The 20,344-nt window shown below is 60.8% G+C and overlaps 1 protein-coding gene across 1 annotated transcript in view; it reads right to left on the bottom strand.

The window, feature by feature from the left end:
• Positions 1 to 1,896: 1,896 nt before the first annotated feature.
• BCAS3 (BCAS3 microtubule associated cell migration factor) overlaps positions 1,897 to 20,344 on the bottom strand; it is a 464,879-nt gene continuing 446,431 nt past the window's right edge. The window contains exons 25-26 of the mRNA XM_028157532.2: positions 12,785 to 12,850; positions 1,897 to 2,366 (exon numbers count right to left, since the gene is read on the bottom strand). Of these exons, the coding sequence (XP_028013333.1) occupies positions 2,218 to 2,366; positions 12,785 to 12,850 (215 nt within the window). The 3' untranslated portion in view covers positions 1,897 to 2,217. The remainder of the gene's footprint in view (positions 2,367 to 12,784; positions 12,851 to 20,344) is intronic.

The raw sequence follows: 20,344 nt of genomic DNA, 5'->3' as shown, positions 1-20,344 counted from the left end.
CCTCAAAGACCTGGAAGGTATTTTTCCCTCCATCGCACCGAGAGAAAGTCCATAGTCATTGGTCCTTTGAGCAGGTAGTGCTGTGAGAATCAGGGAGGTCACGTGGCTTCCTCAAGGTCACAGGGTCAGGCCACAATTAGATGCATGTTCTGATGGCCTCCTAGGTAATGCCACCTGGAGGTCTACTGGGGCTGAGGCAGAGTTTGCCTTAGATGTTCTCTCTAGAGACTTGGAGGCTGCTGTTCCATGGCCAGTGGGCAGTAAGGTCCCCCACCCTGGAGCCCAGCCCTCACTTCCAGCTGATTACAGGCTGTGGCAGGGCCCATAACCTCCCCAATTAGTCAGGGGCCAGGCCCAAGGCCTCTCTGATAACCTGAGCTCCAGTGGCAGCCGCCATGGGGCCAGCTTATCTGGCCTCTCTTATCCTCCCCCTCCCCCCACATACTCAAAGAGTTGCCCTGGCTGTGAGCAGATGAATAACCAGATTGTCCTGCAAGCTCAGCCGGCAAGTCCAGCCCTACACCCACCACTTTCCCTGACTGGAGGAGGCCACAGCTGTTTTGCACCCCCTGGAGGGAAAGGGCTGAGCCAGGGAGGACTCCTGACTCCAAGCTGCCAGCCGTTCCCTGCAGGGTTGGAGAGAGCTCCTGGCTCTCCATCTTGGCCCCATCCATTTGCCATAGGGGGGTTCTCAGGGGCTCACCCTTCCTAGAACTCTGGACTCACCCCCCAGGGAGCCAGCCCAGGGATAGAATGCACAGGTAGCCTCATGGCAGCCCTCCCCCCGCCCCCTTTTAACTGAAACACTGCTCTGGCTCTGGCTGGAGGCTGTGCCCGACACATCAACGTCTCGAAATGGGGAAAAGCTGCTGCCCCTCCGGCAGCTCCCGCTGGCCGTGCCCAGGCCTCCTGACCTTCCAGCACGCTGCCCTCCGCCATGTGATTGCTCACCCTGCAGGTTCCTAGGCAGAAGGGACTGGCTTCAGCCACCCAGTGTAGGGCCAGGTACTCAGCTTCCAGAACCCAGTGTGATTCAGGTCCCCCTCCTCCTAACAGGCCCAACTGATCTCTTCTCAGGTGCCCGGGTTGGAGGGGGTGCCTGTGAAGGGGGCAGGGCCCCAAGAGCTGTCCCAGCTCCTGTCGGATAGTTGGACGGGAAGGCCTGATTGTGGCTGTTACGTTAAACTCCACCCCAGACCACAGCTGGCTCATTAGGTTTCCTTCGATCCTCCCAGGCCTCTCTGGGGTCTAGAGAAGTGGGGACGAGGGCTAGTATTATTCTGCTCAGCACCCCTTTTTGCTCCCCCCCCTGCTCCTGCCACAGACAGGGAGTGTCAGGCCTGTGGTGGCCCCAGAACACACTGGCTCTGCTAACAGGAAGGAAGGTTGGAGAATGGATTTAAATCAGGCCCCACCCAAATTCCAAGGCAAATATTCTCCTCCTTCCTATTCCCTCGATGACTCCCCCTCAGTGGCACATGTCAGGCCAGGGGTGCTGGCAGCAGGGACACAGGGTCAGGCCCACAGGACTCTGCTCGGCGAGGGCCCTGCCCCCAGCAGCTCAGGGGTGGACACCAGTTGCAGCATGATTTATTGGAAAGACGTGCACTTTTGACAGGGCCTCGGGAACCACTGTTTCCTTCAGCGAACAGTTCGGGACCAGTGTACACGGGCTTATAGACAAGAAAGACAGATCCTTCCCACGAGCCGAAGGGAAGAAGAGGAGGAGGGCTTTCCCTTGCTTTCTCCTCCCCTAACACTCTGGGCCTCAATTCACCCCATTCCAGAGGGAGGCTGACCAAGGGGAGCTGGGCAGTGTGAGCCACAGCCAGGAGTGGGCTGGGGCTGGCGATCAGCGTCGAAATGCCTGGCCAGGCCGTCCATCCTCTCCCCCTCCCCCCCCCCACAGGCCCCCCGTGGGTTAGAAAATACAAAAGCGGATCCAACGCAGGACACCATGTGCAAACAGGAGGGGGCGGCGCTTCTGCAGTCTCTTTCGGCCCCAGCCCTGCTGACGGGGTCCGCGTGCACCCAGGTGCTCTGGGGAAGGGTCTCTTCTCCATCCAGGGAGGGGGGGGGGCTGTTGTCACTAGGCTTGGGGAAGGTGGTTGGTGAAAGAGGAGCAGAGACGGACGGGGAGAGTCGGAGGGGGGCGTCTCCTCCTTCCCCCGGCAGGCAGGCGAGTGGGCCGGCCAGTCCGAAGCAGGTCGCTGGCACCTAGGAGAAGCTGGTAGGGAAGAGGCTGAGGGGCTGACTCTCATTGGTGGGCAGCGGCGATCGGTAGCCATCGAAGTTTCTTGGGATGCTGCCGCTGGTAGAACCCGAGCTGTTACTCAGAGTCTCGATGCTTCCCTCGCGCTGAAGTTCTGCAAGACAAGGAGAGGGCCAGGCCCGGTCAGTGCAGTCTGGGGATGGGGCTGGGCTGCTTGTCTGGAGGCGCCCATCTGGGTCCATTTCCATCCTGCTGCAGGGGATCCCCGCATGCTCCCCAGATGGACAGGTGGCAGCTCGGGTCACAGGGAGGCTCAGCGGAGGAGGGAGACGCTCCCGTGGCTGCTGGGCTCCAGTTGCTCTCTTGTTGTGGGACCCCTTTGGGGCAGAAGTATGACCACCCTGACGATTTGTCTGGCCCACACCGCGGACGTGCGCCCACGCCTGCACACATACTCATGCACAGCCTGCATGCTCCCCTGACTCCAAGGCTGGCTCCTGTCCTGGATCTACAGGTCAGGCAGGAGGGGAGAAGCCAGGACAGGAAGGCTGTGGCTTCCCCGCCTGGCCTGCCCCTGCCCCTCCGCCCCTGCCCAGGGCTCCCACCCTGGCTCAGCCTCTCACTTGCTCATTCATTCTCGCCCATGCAACCTGCCTGCTGGCCAGGCCCTGGTTCCTCGTTGGCAGGAGGGAATGCCTGGTTTGAGAGGGGCCTAGTCCAATGCAGAAAGGCTTTCTTTCTTCTTCTTACCCACCAGGTCTCCTGAGACCCGTCCCCCCCTCCCCCCCAATGTACATGCTCAGAGTGGACCTGGGAGGCAGGCAGGGCGGCTCCAGCCCCTCCTGACACAGTCATGCTGCCACCTTGCAGCTGATCCCACCTCATTCGGCAGCGGGCACCTTACTGCCCAACCATCTCTTAACCCTCTCTTGACCCGAGACCGGTCCCGGGCAGTGGGTTGTGAATAGACTTCCTTGGGTGCTGAATGCAGGGAAAGAGGAGCTGCTGCTTGGCTTTTGGAAAGTGGCCGGTTCCTATCCCCTTTCAGTCCCTCAGAGTGGGCTCTCAGATGTGGTCACACACACCCCTGGGCAGACTCTGAGCGATGTGGTGACCTGTGACCTTTCCTTCTCCAAGGGACACCTGTCTCGGACTGAGGGAGCCTCGGGAGCTCAGGACTGCCACGCAGTCATTTGAAACGGCAAGGTATGTGCGCCTGTCCCACTTGTCCCGGCTGCTTGAGACCTTTATCTCCGGCCTGCACCCGCTCCCAGCCCCCCGCCGCCACACACACGCAGCACAGCTGGCTTTGGTTAGGGAGCGGGTCATGGCCTTTCCCCCTGGGCTGGCCATTACCAGCCGTCCAGGAACCAACCACTGATCCCCACTCGCCGCAGGCTACCCCAAAGCACTGAGGCTGCTCAGTAGCAGCAGCCACAGGATGGGGTGGGGGAGTCTGTGTGCCCTCCTTCAGAGCAGGCACCTGGGGGACCAGGTTTGAGGGGCCTCCGGGTTGCATCAGCCACATCTGCAAGGGTGTGGCCGGGCACCAGACCCTCTCGGCAGACGGGGGCGTGGGAGGAGGGGCGTGTGGGTACCGGCAGTGGGCCTGGCGATGGTCCCTGATCTGCAAGAGACACTGGCTGCCCTGGTGGGGAAGAGTTAGCTAGACCTGGACGGAACCCGGTTCCTGTGTGGGCTCTTCTTCCGGCCCCTGCTGCAGACTCACCCTACTTCGGGAGTAAAGGTCATGGTGCCGAGAGAGGGCGAGGACGGGAAAGCAGAGGATAGACCTTGGGGCTTCTATAGGGAAGCTTTGGACTCCGAGAAAGCGGCCTCCGTCCCCTTCTTTCCCACGAGCAAGCAGAGGAGCCTGTGCGAGATCTCTGAGGCCCCCCTTTGGTGCCAGAGGCCCGTGCCCTCATGCACAGCCATCCCGGCACTAGGGGGCGCTGACAGCAGGGCCAGGAGGGCAGGAGAGAGCGCCGGCAGTCAGGAGCAAGAAAAGCAGGGGCTTCCTTAGGGTCTGGACAGCAGGCCCAAGGAAGAAAAGCCCCCGATGAAGGAGCAGGAAAGGCCACTAGGATGGGGGAGGGTGGGCCCCTTTCCAGAGCTGGGGGACAGGCCCCACGTTCTCCATGCGAAGTGCTGACACCTCTGCACGGCCAAGGAAGCCGAGGAGCCCGGAGCCCGGGCCCAAGCGCGGCACCCCCACAGCCCTTGGCACAGGCCCACAGCAACCCCACCTGCAGCCTCGGCGACCCCACCCCCCCGAGTCCCAGCAGACGCAGCTCGTCCCGCCGTGTGCCAGCGCAGGGGCAGGGCTCCTGGAGCCCAGGTGTAGCCGGAGCTGCCTGGCTCAGGTGGTCTCTTCACCAGTTAGGTCTGGGCACGATGGGAGTGGGCAGGCTTCTCCCTCGCCCCACGTCCCAGGGTGACCAGCCTCTCCCCTCCTCTCCATCCCCACTGCCACTGCCTGGTGAGGCCTGCACTTCCCACCTGGATACCTTCCCCATTGACCTCCTGACCTCCTGACCCCCCCCCCTCTCCAACCCGCCAGCACACCAACGCCAGTGGTCTGTGTACAGCACAAACCTCATCTTGCTCTTCCTCTGCTTAGAGACCTTTGACCCCTAGCGGTGCCCAGGATAAGGCCTCAACCCCCTTCCAGGGCCTGCCTCACTAATGGTACTAAATTGAGCAAATAAAGGAGTGAACTTGAGAAGTTCTTAGAGCTCTCCAGGCTCCCTCAGCCCCCAGGCCACCCGCTCATCCTCCAGAGCTGAGCACAGCATGCACTGCCCTGTGAGCCCGCCTGCTGCCCTGGCACAGCTGGCCAGGCCCCGCTGCGCCGAGCACCTCTGCTCAGGTGTGCCCCGTCCAGGCGGCGAGCCCCCGGGGCCTGAGCTGTGCCTTATCTCCGTGTGCCTAGTGCCAACCACCGGGCCTAGGAAACAGCTGGTGTGCAGGGAGCAGTTCTGGAATGAATGAGTGATGTGGAAGGGGGGAGGGGTTTTTCCGTGTGAATTGTTAGTGAAAGAACCAGGGTCTGGCTGGGTTTGGCCGGTCCTGGCCTCTTTCCTACATGCCGTCTTTAACCCCCAAGACAGAGCAATGAGCGTGTGTGGGAGTGGGAGTGGAGGAGGGGTGCACACACGCCCCCCTCCCCCCGCCCCTCCCCCGAGTCACCCCGGCCGCCCAGCCCTAGCAGCAAGCGGCAAATGGAAACGTGTGGCCTTACCTTCCTCCATCCCGCACACATGCTTTGTTACTGTTGGGTTGCTCACGGACGCTGGGCTGTTGGCATTGTTTTTTTTTTCCTTTTTTTTTCCCTTGTGAAAAGAAAAGCATTGAGGCATCTTTTTTGGAAAAGATATGGACAACGATCAAGAAGTACACGGGTCTCTGCAAGCAGGTGAGAGGGCGTTCGGAGGTGCGGACGGACGGAGGTGTGGGTGTCACGCTGGGGGAGGGTAAGCTGCGGCGGAATCCTGCAGCGAGGACGGTGCCATGCATGTGTAGGGGGCCGGGGCCCAATCCGATGGGGTCTCAGGGACGGAACTGTGGTGACAGAGCCAAGACTCCCTTCGGCGTGGGAGTGGGGGGAGGAGCCGCACACGGAGCACGAGGGGCGGCTGTGGGGAGGGAAGGGCCTGGGCCCATGCAGTGCCGACGGACGGCGCCCCATGCAGGTGGGCTGCCGGGAGAGGGAGAGGAGACAGAGACAGGCCGCGGGGTTTTCAGAGACGACTTCCGACGTGTTGACTCAGCGGCCCAGCCTCAACTGCCCCCGCCTCCCTCCCTCCCAAGACCCCCAGGCCGGGCAGCTCTCCTGCCGCTGAGCCGGGCTTGTGGGGAAAGCCCGCCAGAAGCCTGCCAAGGCTGCAGGAGCGAGCTGGGCTCCGGGGGGACGAAGGGGAAGCATGCCGATGCAGGCGGTGGAGAGGGCGAGCTCCGAGAGAGGCTGCTCTGCAGGCCTCAAAGCCAGGCCGGGGCGAGGAGCGGCTCCGAGGTACGTGGCTGCCCTCCGACAGGTCATAGTGCTGAGGCCGCACACCCTCCAGGAGCTCTGTGCACCGGGGAGGCGGGTGCTGGCTCCCCAGCTTGTGGACGCAACTCCAAGCAAGAGTAGGAAGTCACCTCTGGGTGCACAACCTTGTGAGAGAGAGCCGCAGACCCCGGGATGAAGGTGCGACCTCCCCCCCCCCCCGCCCCCGGCAACACTAAGCCTGGCTCCCCATGCCGCCGCTGGCCGTGCCCACCCCTTCCCACTGGCTCCGATTGGCGATGGGCCTGCTATGCCACGGGCCAGGATGGGCAAGCCACGGGGACGGGGGAGAGTGGGGCGAGCTCTGGCTCGTGAAATACGCGGAGGAACGAGAAAGCCTGCCCCTCAGGCTGCCCGCACATGCGGAGCCTGGCACGGCTCAAAGGTGTCAGGGAGGGCGCTGACCTCGTCGGGGGAAGCAGCCCTGCGGCTGGGGCACATGCACCAAGGCCGACCCAGCGAGGAGTAGCGCTCAGCCTGGCGGAGGACGTGGGAGCGCCAGGGCACCCCGCTCCTGGGCTGGGCTGTTCCCTCGCCATCACTCCTCTCCCCGCACCCCCAGCGGCCCCTTTGCAAAGGCAGGAGCCACGGAAGCCGCCTCCTGGAGCTGTGGTGGGCGCTGAGGGGCAGTGCTGGTCCCCGTCTGCTTCCCTGAGGTTCTCCCTCGGGTCGTCCTCTCCCCTGGGTACAGACCCTGCCCTCCCGCGAGGCCACCCTCCACCTGCAAGGCAGGGCTTCTGGGGACAGACCGAATGGAGGCCTCTTCATGCGTCAGTCACCTCATAAGCACCGACGTCTCAATTCCCCAGTTCGCTGGGAGGCGGTGAAACGCTGGGGCACGGCCTACTGAGCCGTGCGGAGGGCTGGGTGAGCCCAAGGGGGCAGGAGGCCCCAGGGGAGGCTCAGAAGTGAAGTCCGACTTTGGGCTTGACCTCCAGGCCGGAGGGCAGTGGGGACAGATGGCCAGAGACTCTGAGGCCAGCCCCTCTGGCTTCTGGCGGTCGGGGGCAGGGTGGAGGCCTGTTCCTGGGACCTGGCGGGGTCCCTGAGGGCAGTGCTGTGTGTGTGTTCGGGGAGAGGGTCCCTGGGACCCCCCGGCTCAGCCCAGGCCGCCCGGCACGTCCCTCTCCACCTACTGCCGGCCCTCTGGTGTGCTCAGCGGCCCCGGCCAGCCTGCCCTGTGCACCGAGCCTCCCCGTGTCGCTCATTAACGGGATTAGCAGAGCACTTTTATTGGGCCCTGGCGGCAGCCACACACCCCAGTCCCCAGCTCACCACCCAAGTGGCCTGTGGGAGGAGGGTTAGACGTCGGGGCCAGTCTTACCCTGCACCCACAGCCTGCCCACTTCTGGCAGCGCGAAGGGAGCATGCCGCCTCGCCAAAGGCCTGAGCGGGGGTGGGGGGGGGGGGGGGGGGCTGCCCAGGCTCGGGGGGCAGTTGGGCAGAGTGGATAAAAGCACAAGCTCAGCCCCTGCACCCGGGAGATTTGCAGCAGGTCCCTCCACATTGTTGTGCCTCAGTTTCCCGCCCGTGAGGATACCCAGGTCCGTTTCCTCGAGCGGGGGAGGGAGACATAAATGAGATAAGGCATGCAGATCGCACCCCAGAGCACAGCTTCCGGCCAGCCAACCTGAGCCCCAGGACTGCTGCCATTGTCCCCGTGACTGCGGTGATCCACGGGACCCCAGGCCCCCTCCCCCTTCCTCCCCAGCAGGTGTCTCTGCCATCCAGCCCCCCACCAGCCTGCCCTCCACTGGACCTCGCGAAAGATTCTTTTTAATCAAGAAATGGCCCGCGGAGGAAGATGGCAGATATGTGTTTATAGCTCTCCGTTTCCCTCCTTGCCTCGTTGTAAAGACCCTGTTCCAAGCTGGAAAATAAATTTCCAACCCTGTTGACGTGCATCGATTTTTCCCTCCTGCGCCCACCTCCCAGTCTTCCCCTGTCTGTGGCGGGGTCTGTGGTTAAACCCCTGGCTCGGGCTGGGCTCAGTGGTACCCCGGGGGGGCGGGTGGTCCCGGGGCCCAGAGCAGCCAGCTCAACTGCTCCGTGTTGCCCAGTGTCTGGCTCAGGGAAGGTCTGCAAACAGAAACGGTTCCAATCCCCTTCTGCTGTGAGGCTTCTGGGCCAGGGAATGGGGTGGGGGGAGGGTGGGGAGGTTAGGGATTTTCGGCGTCTTCCCTGGATGGGCTCTGCGGAGAGGAGATCGGGGGACCACAGGACTGCTGCAAGGTCCGCAAATGGATCCAGACGGGGCCGCCCCAAGCAAGAACTTGGTCCGCAAGGGGCCTGCCAACAGGGCCTGGGACCCACTGAGCAACCTGGGGCTTGCGGAGAAGCCGAGGCGGCCGGGCTGGAATGCATCCTGCCGGGCTCAGCGAAACAGGCCGCTTCCCGGTGCCGACCCCGGGAAGATGGCCCAGGGCCAGCTCGGGGTGGACAGCAGTCCTGGCCTGGGAACGGCCACTCCCTCCTGCAGGGGGCAGGTGGCGTTGGCTGAGAATGCTTCTAGAAACCCTGCCAGCCCTGCCAGAGACCACGCTCTGGGCGGGAGCCCACCTCAGCCCCGGGGCACTTTTTCGGAGGTTAAAAGGGCAGCAGTTCCAGGAGGCAGCCTGAGGGGAGGCCTTGCTCTTCTTCCCTCAGACACACCCACCCCGCCCTCCCCACGCTCCCCCTGCAGGGTCCCCTCTGGCTGCATGGCTAGCACAGGCCCACAGACCGTCACGGAGGGCGCGGAGGACGGGGGCTGGTCCTCCAAGGACCTCCTGTCCCCTAAGCAGGGGCTCCTGCCCCCTTCCCAGGCAAGATGGGGGAACGCAGGAGGGCAGCTTCCCGACGCGGAGGGGCTGAGGATGAACAGGCTCCTCTGCATTCAGATAATAGGGATCCCCTGAGGGGCGGGTGGGACCTGGGAGCAGATGAGAAGCAGGGCCACTCTGGCCTGGTTATCTCTGGGCTTAACACCTACGTCTGAGCACGGAGCCCAGGCCCGCCGACGCCACCTGCTTCCGGTGCCCTCCCCGCACGCGGCCCGGTCCCAGTGCCGCCCGCACGCCCTTCCTACCGGCCGAGCCTCATTCGTCCCACGGGGCTCCCACCAATGTGCTTGCTTTCCTCCTCGCTCAATTCCTGCGTAGCCTCTGACCGGCCGATGAGCCGTGCCCACAGGCAGGGCATCAGCGGGAGGGCACGCTGGCCTGGTTCGGAGCTGAAGCCGTTTCCCAGGTCCCAGGCAGGACAGCCTCGCAGCAGAAATGCTGCCACACCCGCTCCCAGGGACCCACGGCGCTCAGGTCCTCCCCGGTCTTGGCTTCAAAGGAGGAGAGACAGGACCTCCCACCGGGACAGCCGGGACCAGCACCCTGGGCAGTGGCCTTCTCGGGGCCACTCTATCAGGGTGACTTCGCGTCCTGACCAGACAGAGTGCGTCCTGTCGCGGCACAGTACGCGCGGCAGAGCAGAGGCTGCGCAGGCCTGGCTGGCGCTGCCCTGGGTTTGAGGCGTTGGGTAAGCCCGGGCGGAACTCCCCGGGACGTGAGAAGGGGAAGGGCCGTGGCGGGAGGCCGGGGAGTCCTGGTGCCCATGACCTGGGTGACCTGGGCCGGTCACTTCACTTCTCATCTGCTTCCTCACCGGTCAGGCGGGAGGGGCGGGCGTCCTGGTTACAAGGTGAGCTTTGCCGGCTCTGGTGTGTTGGCAGCTGAGGCCCCCGGGGGAGTGCTCCCCACCCAGGAGGCCTGAATGCCCTTCCCAGCCCCAGGTCCTCGGCACCACGCGGGGTGTGGGGGGGTGGGCAGAGCCGCGGGAGACGCCCGCTGAGGCAGACGCGGGGCTGGGCAGCCTGGCTCTGTGTTTGGTGAGAGAAAATGCCCGCCCGGGGCTGCGACATGACCTCCTAGCGTGTGTGTCTGCATGTGGGCGGGGTGGGTGCCAGCGAGGGCCCCCGCGTGCCCACTCAGCATGGCTAAGAAGAGACGGGGCTTGGAGACGGTCCCGTGGAACCAGGTGTCTGGCAGCTGGCCCTGCCCCTCCCGGCTCCTAAGTCCAGCCCCGACGCTCTGACGACCCCACCCAGCTCCCAGGTGGGTCTTGCCGAGCGGCCTCGGGGGCCGCGGGACGGCACAGGGGCCTGCAGACCGCAGGAGGCGCCGCGCCCCACGGGCCAGCGCACATCTGGTTCTCATTCAGATGTCCGAACGTAATTACATTCTCCGCGACGCAGCGGAAGAGTTTGGTAAGATGTGGCTTTCCCCACTTTCCATCAAGGTTAAGAAATCAAAGCCTCTCATTCCACCAGCCTCCCTGTCACCGGTCTGTCCTCCTCGGCAAAGGTCACAGCCGCACTCTGCTGTTTTCTAGAGCTGATGGCCGGGGCGCAGTGGGGACACGCAGTCCCCCGTCCCACCTGAGAGGATTAACAGCTGAGGCCGCACTGCAGGCTCCCCACGGAGCAAGTTCGTGCATGGTGGGTGGGGCGGGGAGAGCGCCCGCGGAGGCAGGGCTCCCCTCGGGGACACTCCGGTGTCCTCCTCCCCCTGCCTGGAGAGAGGCACCGAGGACACCCCGCCAAGATGCCCGGTTGTCCTTCCTCACAATAGGAAGCACGTGGTTCTAATTCTGGAGTCTCCGCGGCCCCTCGTGAGAAATGCAGCTTCCCACGGTCAGGGCGGGGCGAGCACCGCCCCCAACCTCTGCCATCTCACCTTGCAGCCACCCCCACACCACCCCGCTCGGCCCAGGAATGCCGGGGGGAACCGGGGAGAAGGCCAAGAGCAGCGTCTGAGCCCTCTCTAGGCGTCCCTCGGACCGCTGGTCATTTCAGGCCTGTTGGGCTCTGGGCCAGGGACGGGGCCGCAGGGACCCTGGGGCGGCCCTGGCAGGAGGCGGCGGGAGCCCCCGCCCCCCAACAGAACGGCCTCCAGCACGGCCCCTAGACGGGCGCTCTTTCCAGCTCCCACTCCCAGCTGAGTATCTTGTTTACGGCTTCTTTTTACTCCGGGATTTATGACTTTCATAGTAATGGGTTCCATTCTACTTCCTCTACGCCTACTTTTCTAATTACTGTAGAACAGGCTTTATGAGAGTTTCTTAATAAGTCAGGGTATTTTTCCTTTGGAAACAAACTGTCCTGCGAGTTAATGACTTAGAGTGGGTGTGGATGCTACCCAGAGACAAATGGGGGCTGGGGGGGGGGGGGGATGGCCAGGGTGGGGGTAGGGGAGAATCTTCCAGCTTAAACAGAGCTCGGGGGGGGGGGGGTCCCTTGAAGAAGTCAGGCCAGCTCCAGTGCAGCCCCCGTGCTGCTCACAGCATCCCTCCCGCGGAGCCGGACCGAGCGCAGGCACACACACAGGTAGGTGTGAACCAACCGAAGCGCCTGGTGCACTTGGTTCCAAAGGGTAGGCTCTAGCTTAGTGGTGGGTTTAATTTCTTGGTGGCATTCGTGCCGGGCCCACATGTGTGGTACCTTCATACAAGTAAAGCAGGTTTTAAGGAACCGAACCCAGTTCCTGGTCCAGTCATCCTAGGCCAAGTCTAGTAAAGAGAATGACAGGCGGGGGGAGGGAGAGGCGGGGGGGCGACACGGGGAGGAAGGGGAAAGGTCTCTGTGGCCCACTTCGGGGTCCCAGCCTGTGCCCTTGAACCCACGCTGCTCCGCGCTGGGCAGAGAAGCACAGGCCCCCGTTAATGGCCGCGGTGCCGCCGGCCCGATGCGCAGGCGGGCGGATGCCGGGGGAGCCTTTGTGCTCCTGGGCGGCCTGGCGGCTGGTGCCGGGCCCTATTCATTATTCAATCCCACTCGCTCTGAGCGCCCTTCCATTTGCTCCTCCAGGAGGAATAACAAATCTAGAAATGCAATTCCACTTTGGTGTATTAAGATATTGATTCGCCTGCCGAGGGGAAGTGCATTTGCTCCGCAGCCCTCCCGCGGGCAGGAAGGGGTTAACCAAATGTTTATCACAAGGCTGGCTGCAGAGTTGAAAGTAATGTGATCAGTAATGAATTTTGTGTTACATTAGGTTGTATAAATGGACAGACAAGCGCAGACAACAAGTGGCCAGGAGTCGGGGCTAATCTAATGATGTAAAAATAGAGACAGCACCAATTATACGAGGGGCCAGCTCCAGGCTCCTGCAGGGACTGCAAATGAATAGGTACAAATCAAATTACTCACTAATAGACGCACTACAAGAGGGGCAGTCAATGGTAAATGCATTAGAGCCCAGTGACCTCTCTGCTCTGCACAGCAGAATCCGAAAATTTGACTTCCATCTCAAAAGTGGGGGGCGGGGAGTGGGATTCTCAAAGAAACTCTTGTTGGGTGAGGCCCAGCGACGCTTCCCATCCCAAACCCGCCAGCCCCGTTGCCGGAAGGTGTCTCCTGCCTGAGCTGACCTCTCGCCCTCACGCCGGTGCCTCCCGAAGCCCGAGCACCGGGGGGCGGGGCGGCACCTCGCCCGGGACAAAGGGGGCAGCGGGGACGAAGCCTTGCACGTGGGCAAAGACAGGAAGTTACATACCAACACACTTCACAGCCATGTGCCTCTCAGGGGTGGTGGTTTTTACTGCTACATCAAGGGCTGTGTCTGTATTGGAAATAAAATATTTCTTTAAATATTGGACCTTGAAGAGAGCGGCAAGAGCTGAGATCGAAGGGGGGAGACACCAGAATCCGGTTGGACCACTGAGAGCGTGGCAGGGGGTGTCCGTGGTCTGTCCCGAGGCACAGCGCAGGGAGGGGCCCACACAGGCTCACCGGGTTCACCTGCTGCCATCCCCCCTCTCCTGCCGCCAAGGAGCGCCCACAGTCCCGCCTGCCGCACCGGGCGGGGAGCAGCGAGGATGGGGAGGCAGAGCCGGCATCCTGGGCAACCCCGCAGGCTTTCTTCCCCGTCTCGGGTGTGGAAGCCAGGCCTGGAGCTCTGAGTGGCTGAGTGGCCGTGGGGCTGGGCTGCTGAGACGTGGCTCATGGAGATGTGCTCAAACGCACGAACCGCACGCTCCTAGGCAGCTCGGCTCCTAGGCAGCTCCTCGTGGCTCAGGGGATAAAGCATGAACCCAAAGACTCTCCATGCCTTCCCAGTGCCAGCCCATGCCCAGATGGAGGCGGGGGCGCTGGTAGGCTTAGCTTCCCCCACGGCCCCAAGTGGAGATGTGACGCCGGCCCTGGGAGGCCGGAGAGGATGGGACGTGCCAGTCACGTGAGCACAGGGCGGGGCCCCGAATGGAAAGTCATCCTAAACAAATGAAGCAACTGGATGTCGGTTCTCCCCAAACTCCATTAAGCCCTCGGAGGGGTGGAATCGCAAGCTATCGAGCTACACAAAATAAAACATATGTGGGGGGCGGTGGTCAGGGGAGGCCGGTGGAGCCTGGGGTCGGGGATTCTGCCCGTAAATGTCTAGATGCCTACTGCAGGGGCTGCAGGTCCCTGGGCAGGGCTGGGGTAGAGAGAGTGGGCGGGAAGTCATCGCCGAAGGTCTGCTATGCTTGCTCAGAAACGCCTCCTGTTCGATCCGACTGGACCGGCATGGCTTGGCCTCCTCTGTGCAGCGTTCTCCTTGCTTTAGAGCGGAGGCCCTGGATTCCTAACGGGTCAGAGGGTCGTGCCCAACTTTCACTTTCTGTGCGTACGTGTGTCTTTCCTGTTACCAGCCGTCCCATCTGGGGGGTGGTCTGCATACCTCAGACGGTCTCTGAGGCGGCAGGGGGCAGAGGCAGGGGCACAGACGAACGATGGGCATTTAGCCATCCATGACTGTGCGCGACTTTGCTCAGCTCTCCCCCCTCACAGAAAGGTCAGCGGCTAAAGGTGAATTCCCTGGCAGAGGAGGATCAGAGAGAAACCCTCCCCTTTGTTAACCATTTACCTGCCTTCACGTCTCCGGAGGACGGCCCTTATCTGGGGGGTCCCACCGCCCCTCCCCACCCTTGTGTCCAAGCCTAGACATTTTCTACAGGAATCCCTGCGTCTGTGTTGGGGCAACCCCTGGAGAGGGGACTCTGAAGGCTCACCAATGAAGTCCCAGGGGCACATGCTCCTTGTGGACAGCAATCAGCATGTTTCGGTTAAAGAGTTCAAAGTAGACTTTGGGCAACTACAAGATGTGCAGAGGAGAATGAGGAAGAGGGAGAGGGAGAGGGCGAGAGAGAGAAAGAGAGAGAGAGAGAGAGGCACTATTGACCTGGAATCAGATCTGAGAACTGCCTGAAAGGATCCAGTGTGTCTTTTACACACAGTGATTTCGCCCCGGGCTCTGGCTGGCTTCATTGGCCTCTCAGGAGCCACAAAACCCCGTCCAGTCATTCAACAAACATTAACCGGGGCTCAGCGTGGCTCTCCTCCCCGAGCTGGACGCTGGGCAGGGAGGAGGCTGGTGGTTAGAGGTAACAAAGACGGTCCCAGAATCTGGAAGGGGTTTAGGTAAGATCACTGCATGGGCAGTGGGGCTGAGGCAGGGGCCGAGGGACCGCCAGAGCTGGGCCTCCCCAGCGGCATGTAGGAGGGAACAGCCATTGCCAGGTAGTGGAAAAGGCAATGTTCGCTGTCGGTCCGGGGCCAGGTGTCCACAGGAGGGGGTGCAGAAGCTCAGCGGAGACAGAGAGGGCATTGGGCTGCTTGGCCAGAGAGAGCTTCACCGAGGAGCTGAGGTTTGAGCTTGGTCTGAGCCGGTGACTGAGCAGAGGGGGAGGGAGCAGGCACGTCAGCAGAGCCAGGTGAGCAGGGCGGGCGCCGGGGATGATGGGACACGGTGACAGGCGAGGATGTCTGCGTGAAGGCGGTGGTGGGGAACTGTGAGTGAGGGTCCTTGTGGACGGGGAAGTGGGAGGAAGGCCTGTAAGGGGCTTGAGAGGGGCCTGGGCTGCAATGTGTGGGCCTGGGCACCTGTGAGTAGGGAAATGGGCCAACAGTCAGAGGGGGCCCTCCGAGCGAGCACCCCGCCTCTTCTGGGGACCCCTCCTATTCTGAATAAAGGGTGGACGTGATGACTAGACCCTGCTGCCCAGGTGAGACTGATGGGATCTGAGGAGCTGGAAACTCTTCCCGGATTTCTCAGTTTAATCCTGTGTCTTGTAGCGAGGATCTTACTGCCAATATTTCACCGTTTCTCTTTGTGAACTGGAGACAGGAGTGTCTACCCAGCAGTGATGATCTGATCAGGGGACGTTTCTGTGGCCAGCGTAGAGCAGAGCATAGAAGCCACGTGGGAGGAGGTGGCCATTATTCTCCAGTTGAGGGGAGTAGAGGAGGCGACACGTACAAAGTGCTTAGCGCAGTGGGGCCGGGGCCGGGACCCGGCCGGGGCAATCGGTAAACATTTACCAGACGCACTGGTTTCCCTGCCCGTGGAGCTGGGGAAGAAAGTGGACCGAGGAAGGGAACGGAGCTGCCCAAGGGCACAGGCTTCCCCGCTCCTGGTGAGGACGTCTGACCCCCACGGGAAAGAGCACAGAACAAGACCCTCTTCTCAGTGGCAGGAGCTGGGGGCTGGGAGCCGCGAGGACCCTCCGACCTGGCCGTTCCTCCAGATTGGGGGAAAGAAGCCGGAACAGGAATGGGACACTGAACTGAGACACAAATAGCAACACCAACCGTGCCGCCCACCACCCCGGGAGCAGCTGCTCCCTTCCGCCCCGAGCGAGCGGGTGCCGTGGTCCGCAAGGCGGCGGGGCGGGCCCTGGGCTCTGCGTCTGGGCGCTCAGGTTCCTCTGGGGCTAACGCTCTCCTCCCCACCCCCAGCCAGCGTGGCGTCCGTTACTGGGCGGTTTCCGCTGTCCAGTCCTGGAAGGAGCATGGGCTGTGGGCAGGGGGCCGATGGCTGTCTGCTTGGCCCAGCTCAGCCGGGTGCGCCCCCGAGGGCAGCGGCGAGAGGAGCAGAAGGAGCCGACCCACAGCTCAGCACGGACTCTCTCTGAGGGGGGGAACCGAGCCTTCCTTCTTCCTGAGAAGTCCACCCCGGGGTGGAGGGAGTCAGAGGTGCCTGCGGACAGCCTGCCTGCCTGCCTGCCGCAGCCACAGACAGGTGCGTGGGCCCACGAGGAGCTCGCTGAGAGAAGACACTGACAGTTCTCCGTAAAGGCCCCGCAGGAGAATTCCGGGGCCCCTCGGGGAAGGGGAGACAAGGACCTAAGTGGCTGGCTAAGGTGCTGGATGACAGTGTTTGCCTGAGAGGAGGGATGTCTAAGAGATAAGAGGATTCATTCACGGCCCGATGCCTGCCATTGTTGCCGCCTGGTCCTGCGGCACCTTTCGAGGGGAGGGGGATTATGAGCCCCACAGGAGGTGTCCCGGCAGGGACCTGTCCTGGCCCTCATCAGCCGGGGAAAAGCAGGCGCTCCAAGGCCCATTGCAGGAGCTAGTCCAGAGCGGGGATAGGGGTCCACACACCCGGTGCGCATCTGGTCAACCCTGCAACGCTAGCTAACCTTTGTTGAGAGCTTAATTCCTACAGTCTGGAAATGTTATTAGCATGTGCACACACACACACATACACACCGTGCTTTTAGCTTATCTTTTACAGAACATAGGCAATCAACAGATATTTGTTAACCAACTTATTGAAATCTTGACCACTTAACCCTTTGCACTCGCTTGCTTTTTTCTCGATTCCTTTATTTTAATGCTAACCGTGTTGAGTCACACTCGACATCCGAGTGCAAAAGGTTAAAGAACTGCGTCTAAGGTTCAAAACGTGCCTTTACTGTTAAGGAGGAAACAATTCACGCCCTCTCCGCAAGTAAAAGACGTTTCTGACAAAACTTTGGAAGAGCTTCAGCTGAAAAGAACCTCACACACAGCCTTTTCTGCTGAGGAATTAATGCAGATGGAGGGAAATTCAGAGGGTTTAATAGAACGAACTTGAGTGCTGGTTTCTCAACTGTAGACAGTGATTCATCAATGTATTGTGAAATCAAGTTAGCTGTTTGTGACATTTCAATAAAAAGAAGAAAAAAAAGAAAAAAGAAAGTCCTAGAATGCATTGCTTATCATATTGTCTTGTGCAAGTTTTCTATATCTGGGTGAGGAAATAAATGTATTTATGACAGCAGGTAGGAGGCAAAGATGGAGCCCACAGTGTGATCCCCACGAGGAACTGCCTCTGGGTTAGAAGAGAGTGTGTTAAAGAGACGGCAGACCGAAAAGACGAAGCCGAAAGGAGAATGAGCAGGGTTCCCGGGACTGCAGGACGCCACAGCCACAGGGGAGAGACAGTCCCCCTTGACCTTGAGAACTGACTTAGTGAGCTCCTAAGTCAAGAGCAGCAAAAGGAGGCGGCCTGCGACACAGACGCGTCAGGAACACTTAGACAGCTGACCAGGGCCGTGCGAATGGGCGAGGGGCTTTCGCTGTTGGACGTCAGAGAGAGCGGAAGGCAAAGGCGAGGTGTAGCCAAATAGCGATGGACAGAGTTAACGTCTAAAGGGAAACCGTACTTAATATGTATCCAGGTGTTCCTTAAAATTTTTTGGGATATTCGGTTATATCTTTACCTAGACACAAAACAATTGGAAAAAGTCAATGTTTTGCTTCTTTAAAAAATTCTACTTTTCTGCAAAAGGCAATTTTGAAAGGAATGTCTGCTAAGCAGGAATTAGTCAAGCTATTTTGAGGGGGGTGAGCGGGAGAGGAGGGGGCTGTGGGAGCCGGCATTCCAGGCCCAGGGAGAGGTATGTGCAGAGGCCAGGCAGGTGGAGAGGGCACGTGTGCTCGGAGACCCTCGGGGAGCTCGGCTTGGCCGGAGGGAGGGCAGTGGCTGGTCGCGAAGGCTTTGGACACCACGAGGTGGGCGAGCCCGGGAGAAGGACAGGGCAGGGGGAGAGCAGTTCCGGCTGTGGATGCAGAGATGTCAGTGGGTGACCGTCTAGATGGTTCTGGAGACCAGGAGAGAGAGCCAACTGGGAGCTTACTCGGAAGTGGTCAGTTTGTAGATGGCATTAGCGGCCTCAGTAGCAGTGGGGATGCCCTGTACTGACTGAGGGAACAGAAAGAGGCCGAGAGGGGGCCCCGAGAAACACACTGAGGCCGACAGATGAGGAAAACCCAGGGCAGGGATTGAGAAGCGGCCCGAGGCAGAAGGCAAGCCGGGAGAGCGTGGGAAAGCAAGATCAAGGTCACGGGGTGTGTGCACGGGGCCAGGCTGGGGTGCAGCGACCTGACCGACCGTGCTGAGGTAAACGGGCGAGTGGCTGCGGTGGCTGGGCGATCTGGGGGCAGAAACAGGAGGAGAGAGGCACGTTGTTGCAGGAACATTTAGGGTCTGAGTGCAGGAACTCAAGGGGTTTCTTCAATGACAACCACCCCTGAGCCCTCTTCTGAGAGTGAGAGACACGATGGCGGGGGAGAGATTTGAGAGAGGAAAGTTCGAAATAGTGTCCATAAAGAGGGAAAGAGGCTGATTATGTACCCCACTAAATAAACAGCACATTAAGTCCTACTAAATAACTAGCAATTCTATGAAAAAAATGTTACACATAATACATAAGCTCTTCGAGGACCAGAGACCTGGGGAATCTCTAAGAGGATGAAAATGGACGGGGTGCCCCCGCAGCAAGCAGGGGCGGTAACAGGACGGCTAACGTCTAGGTTGGATGGAGAATGCCTTCCTTCAGCAGTGACTGCAGACCCACGAAGGGCCGGACACTGCTCTAGGCACTGGTGTCTGCTGCCAAAGATGAGTGCCACCGGAGACGAGGAGAAGGGGGTGGTAGGGACATTCAGGGCTGCCAGGCTCACTGGAGAGGGGAGACCACCCACGGGCAGGGGCACCCATCTGGCCAGTTTGTGATTTTCCTTCAGCAACCTCAGTGAGAGCAGAGTTCGACTGACCTCAATTTGGAATTCTGCTGAATGGGGACAAGGGAAGTGTAAACAGGAGTGGGGGGGTGGGTGGGGGAAGGAGTGTAATGATATTAGCAAGAAAGCAGTCCAGCCGGTTATGGTAGAGCCGGGCTGGCAAGCCGCACATGTGACCTAATTAGACTCACTGGTCAGCAGCCGTCACGGAGGCCAGAGCTAACACCTGAGGTTCGCCGTGTTTTAACAGAGACTTTCCCACAGCCAAACGTGCAGAAAGGGCTTGTTAAATGCAGGTGCTGATCCAGTGGGGCTATGTGGGGCCTGGGATTCTGCATTTCTAATCAGCAGCTGGGTGCAGATGGTGCTGCTGGGTCATGCACCACTCTGAGCAGCAAGGTTTGGAAAGGCTCTGCTGTTCGGGGCGGGCGGGGGGCGGGGGAGGCGGAGGGGAGAGCTGAGTTGCCCTATGGGACAGCTTACCGGTGGCGGGTTGCTGGGGTAATTAATAAACCAATAAGCTGATGTCACCTCCTCAGGAATTCTGCTAGACGACTGACATGTTGGTAGCTTGAAATTGGCCATAGTGAGTTTTTACACGACGGCAATCCCCAAATGTTACAAATTAGGGCTTTTCCCGCTTCCCTACAGAGAGCTGGGTGTTAAACATCTACCAGCGAGTCACTAGCTAAACCTGCAGAAGAGCGAGGCATGCTGGATACTGGGCTGCAGGGTCAGGGGTCATGAGAGCATGCTCCATGCAACCTTGGTAAGAGGCCAGCAGGCCCGGTGGCTGCACTGAAACCGCCAGCGCCTCCCAGAAGGCTGCAGGGACTGGTCATCTCTGGTCCCTGACAGGCAAACACTGGCTGTCACCCTATCCCAGTGGTCGGCAAACCGCGGCTCGCGAGCCACATGCGGCTCTTTGGCCCTTGAGTGTGGCTCTTCCACAAAATACCACGGCCTGGGTGAGTCTATTTTGAAGAAGTGGCGTTAGAAGAAGTTTAAGTTAAAAAACTTGGCTCTCAAAAGAAATTTCAATCGTTGGTACTGTTGATATTTGGCTCCGTTGACGAATGAGTTTGCCGACCACGGCCCTATCCTGTGCGCCACCCACAGAAGCAGGGTTGGGGGAGAGAGAGAGACTGAGAGGCTGCTACGGCCAGGGGTGATTTGCCAGAAATTCTCATCCCACACGGCCCTGCATGTCCCCAGCTCTCTCTGGGCAGCAGGCTGACGGGCAGGGGACTGCTCGCTGCCGCGTCCAGGCTGGGCTGCCCCCGCC

Source organism: Eptesicus fuscus, chromosome 20 (genome assembly GCF_027574615.1).
Source record: "Eptesicus fuscus isolate TK198812 chromosome 20, DD_ASM_mEF_20220401, whole genome shotgun sequence".
Taxonomy (NCBI): domain Eukaryota; kingdom Metazoa; phylum Chordata; class Mammalia; order Chiroptera; family Vespertilionidae; genus Eptesicus; species Eptesicus fuscus.
The sequence above is the reverse complement of the archived record's forward strand: the minus strand, read 5'-3'. Positions and strand labels throughout refer to the sequence as shown.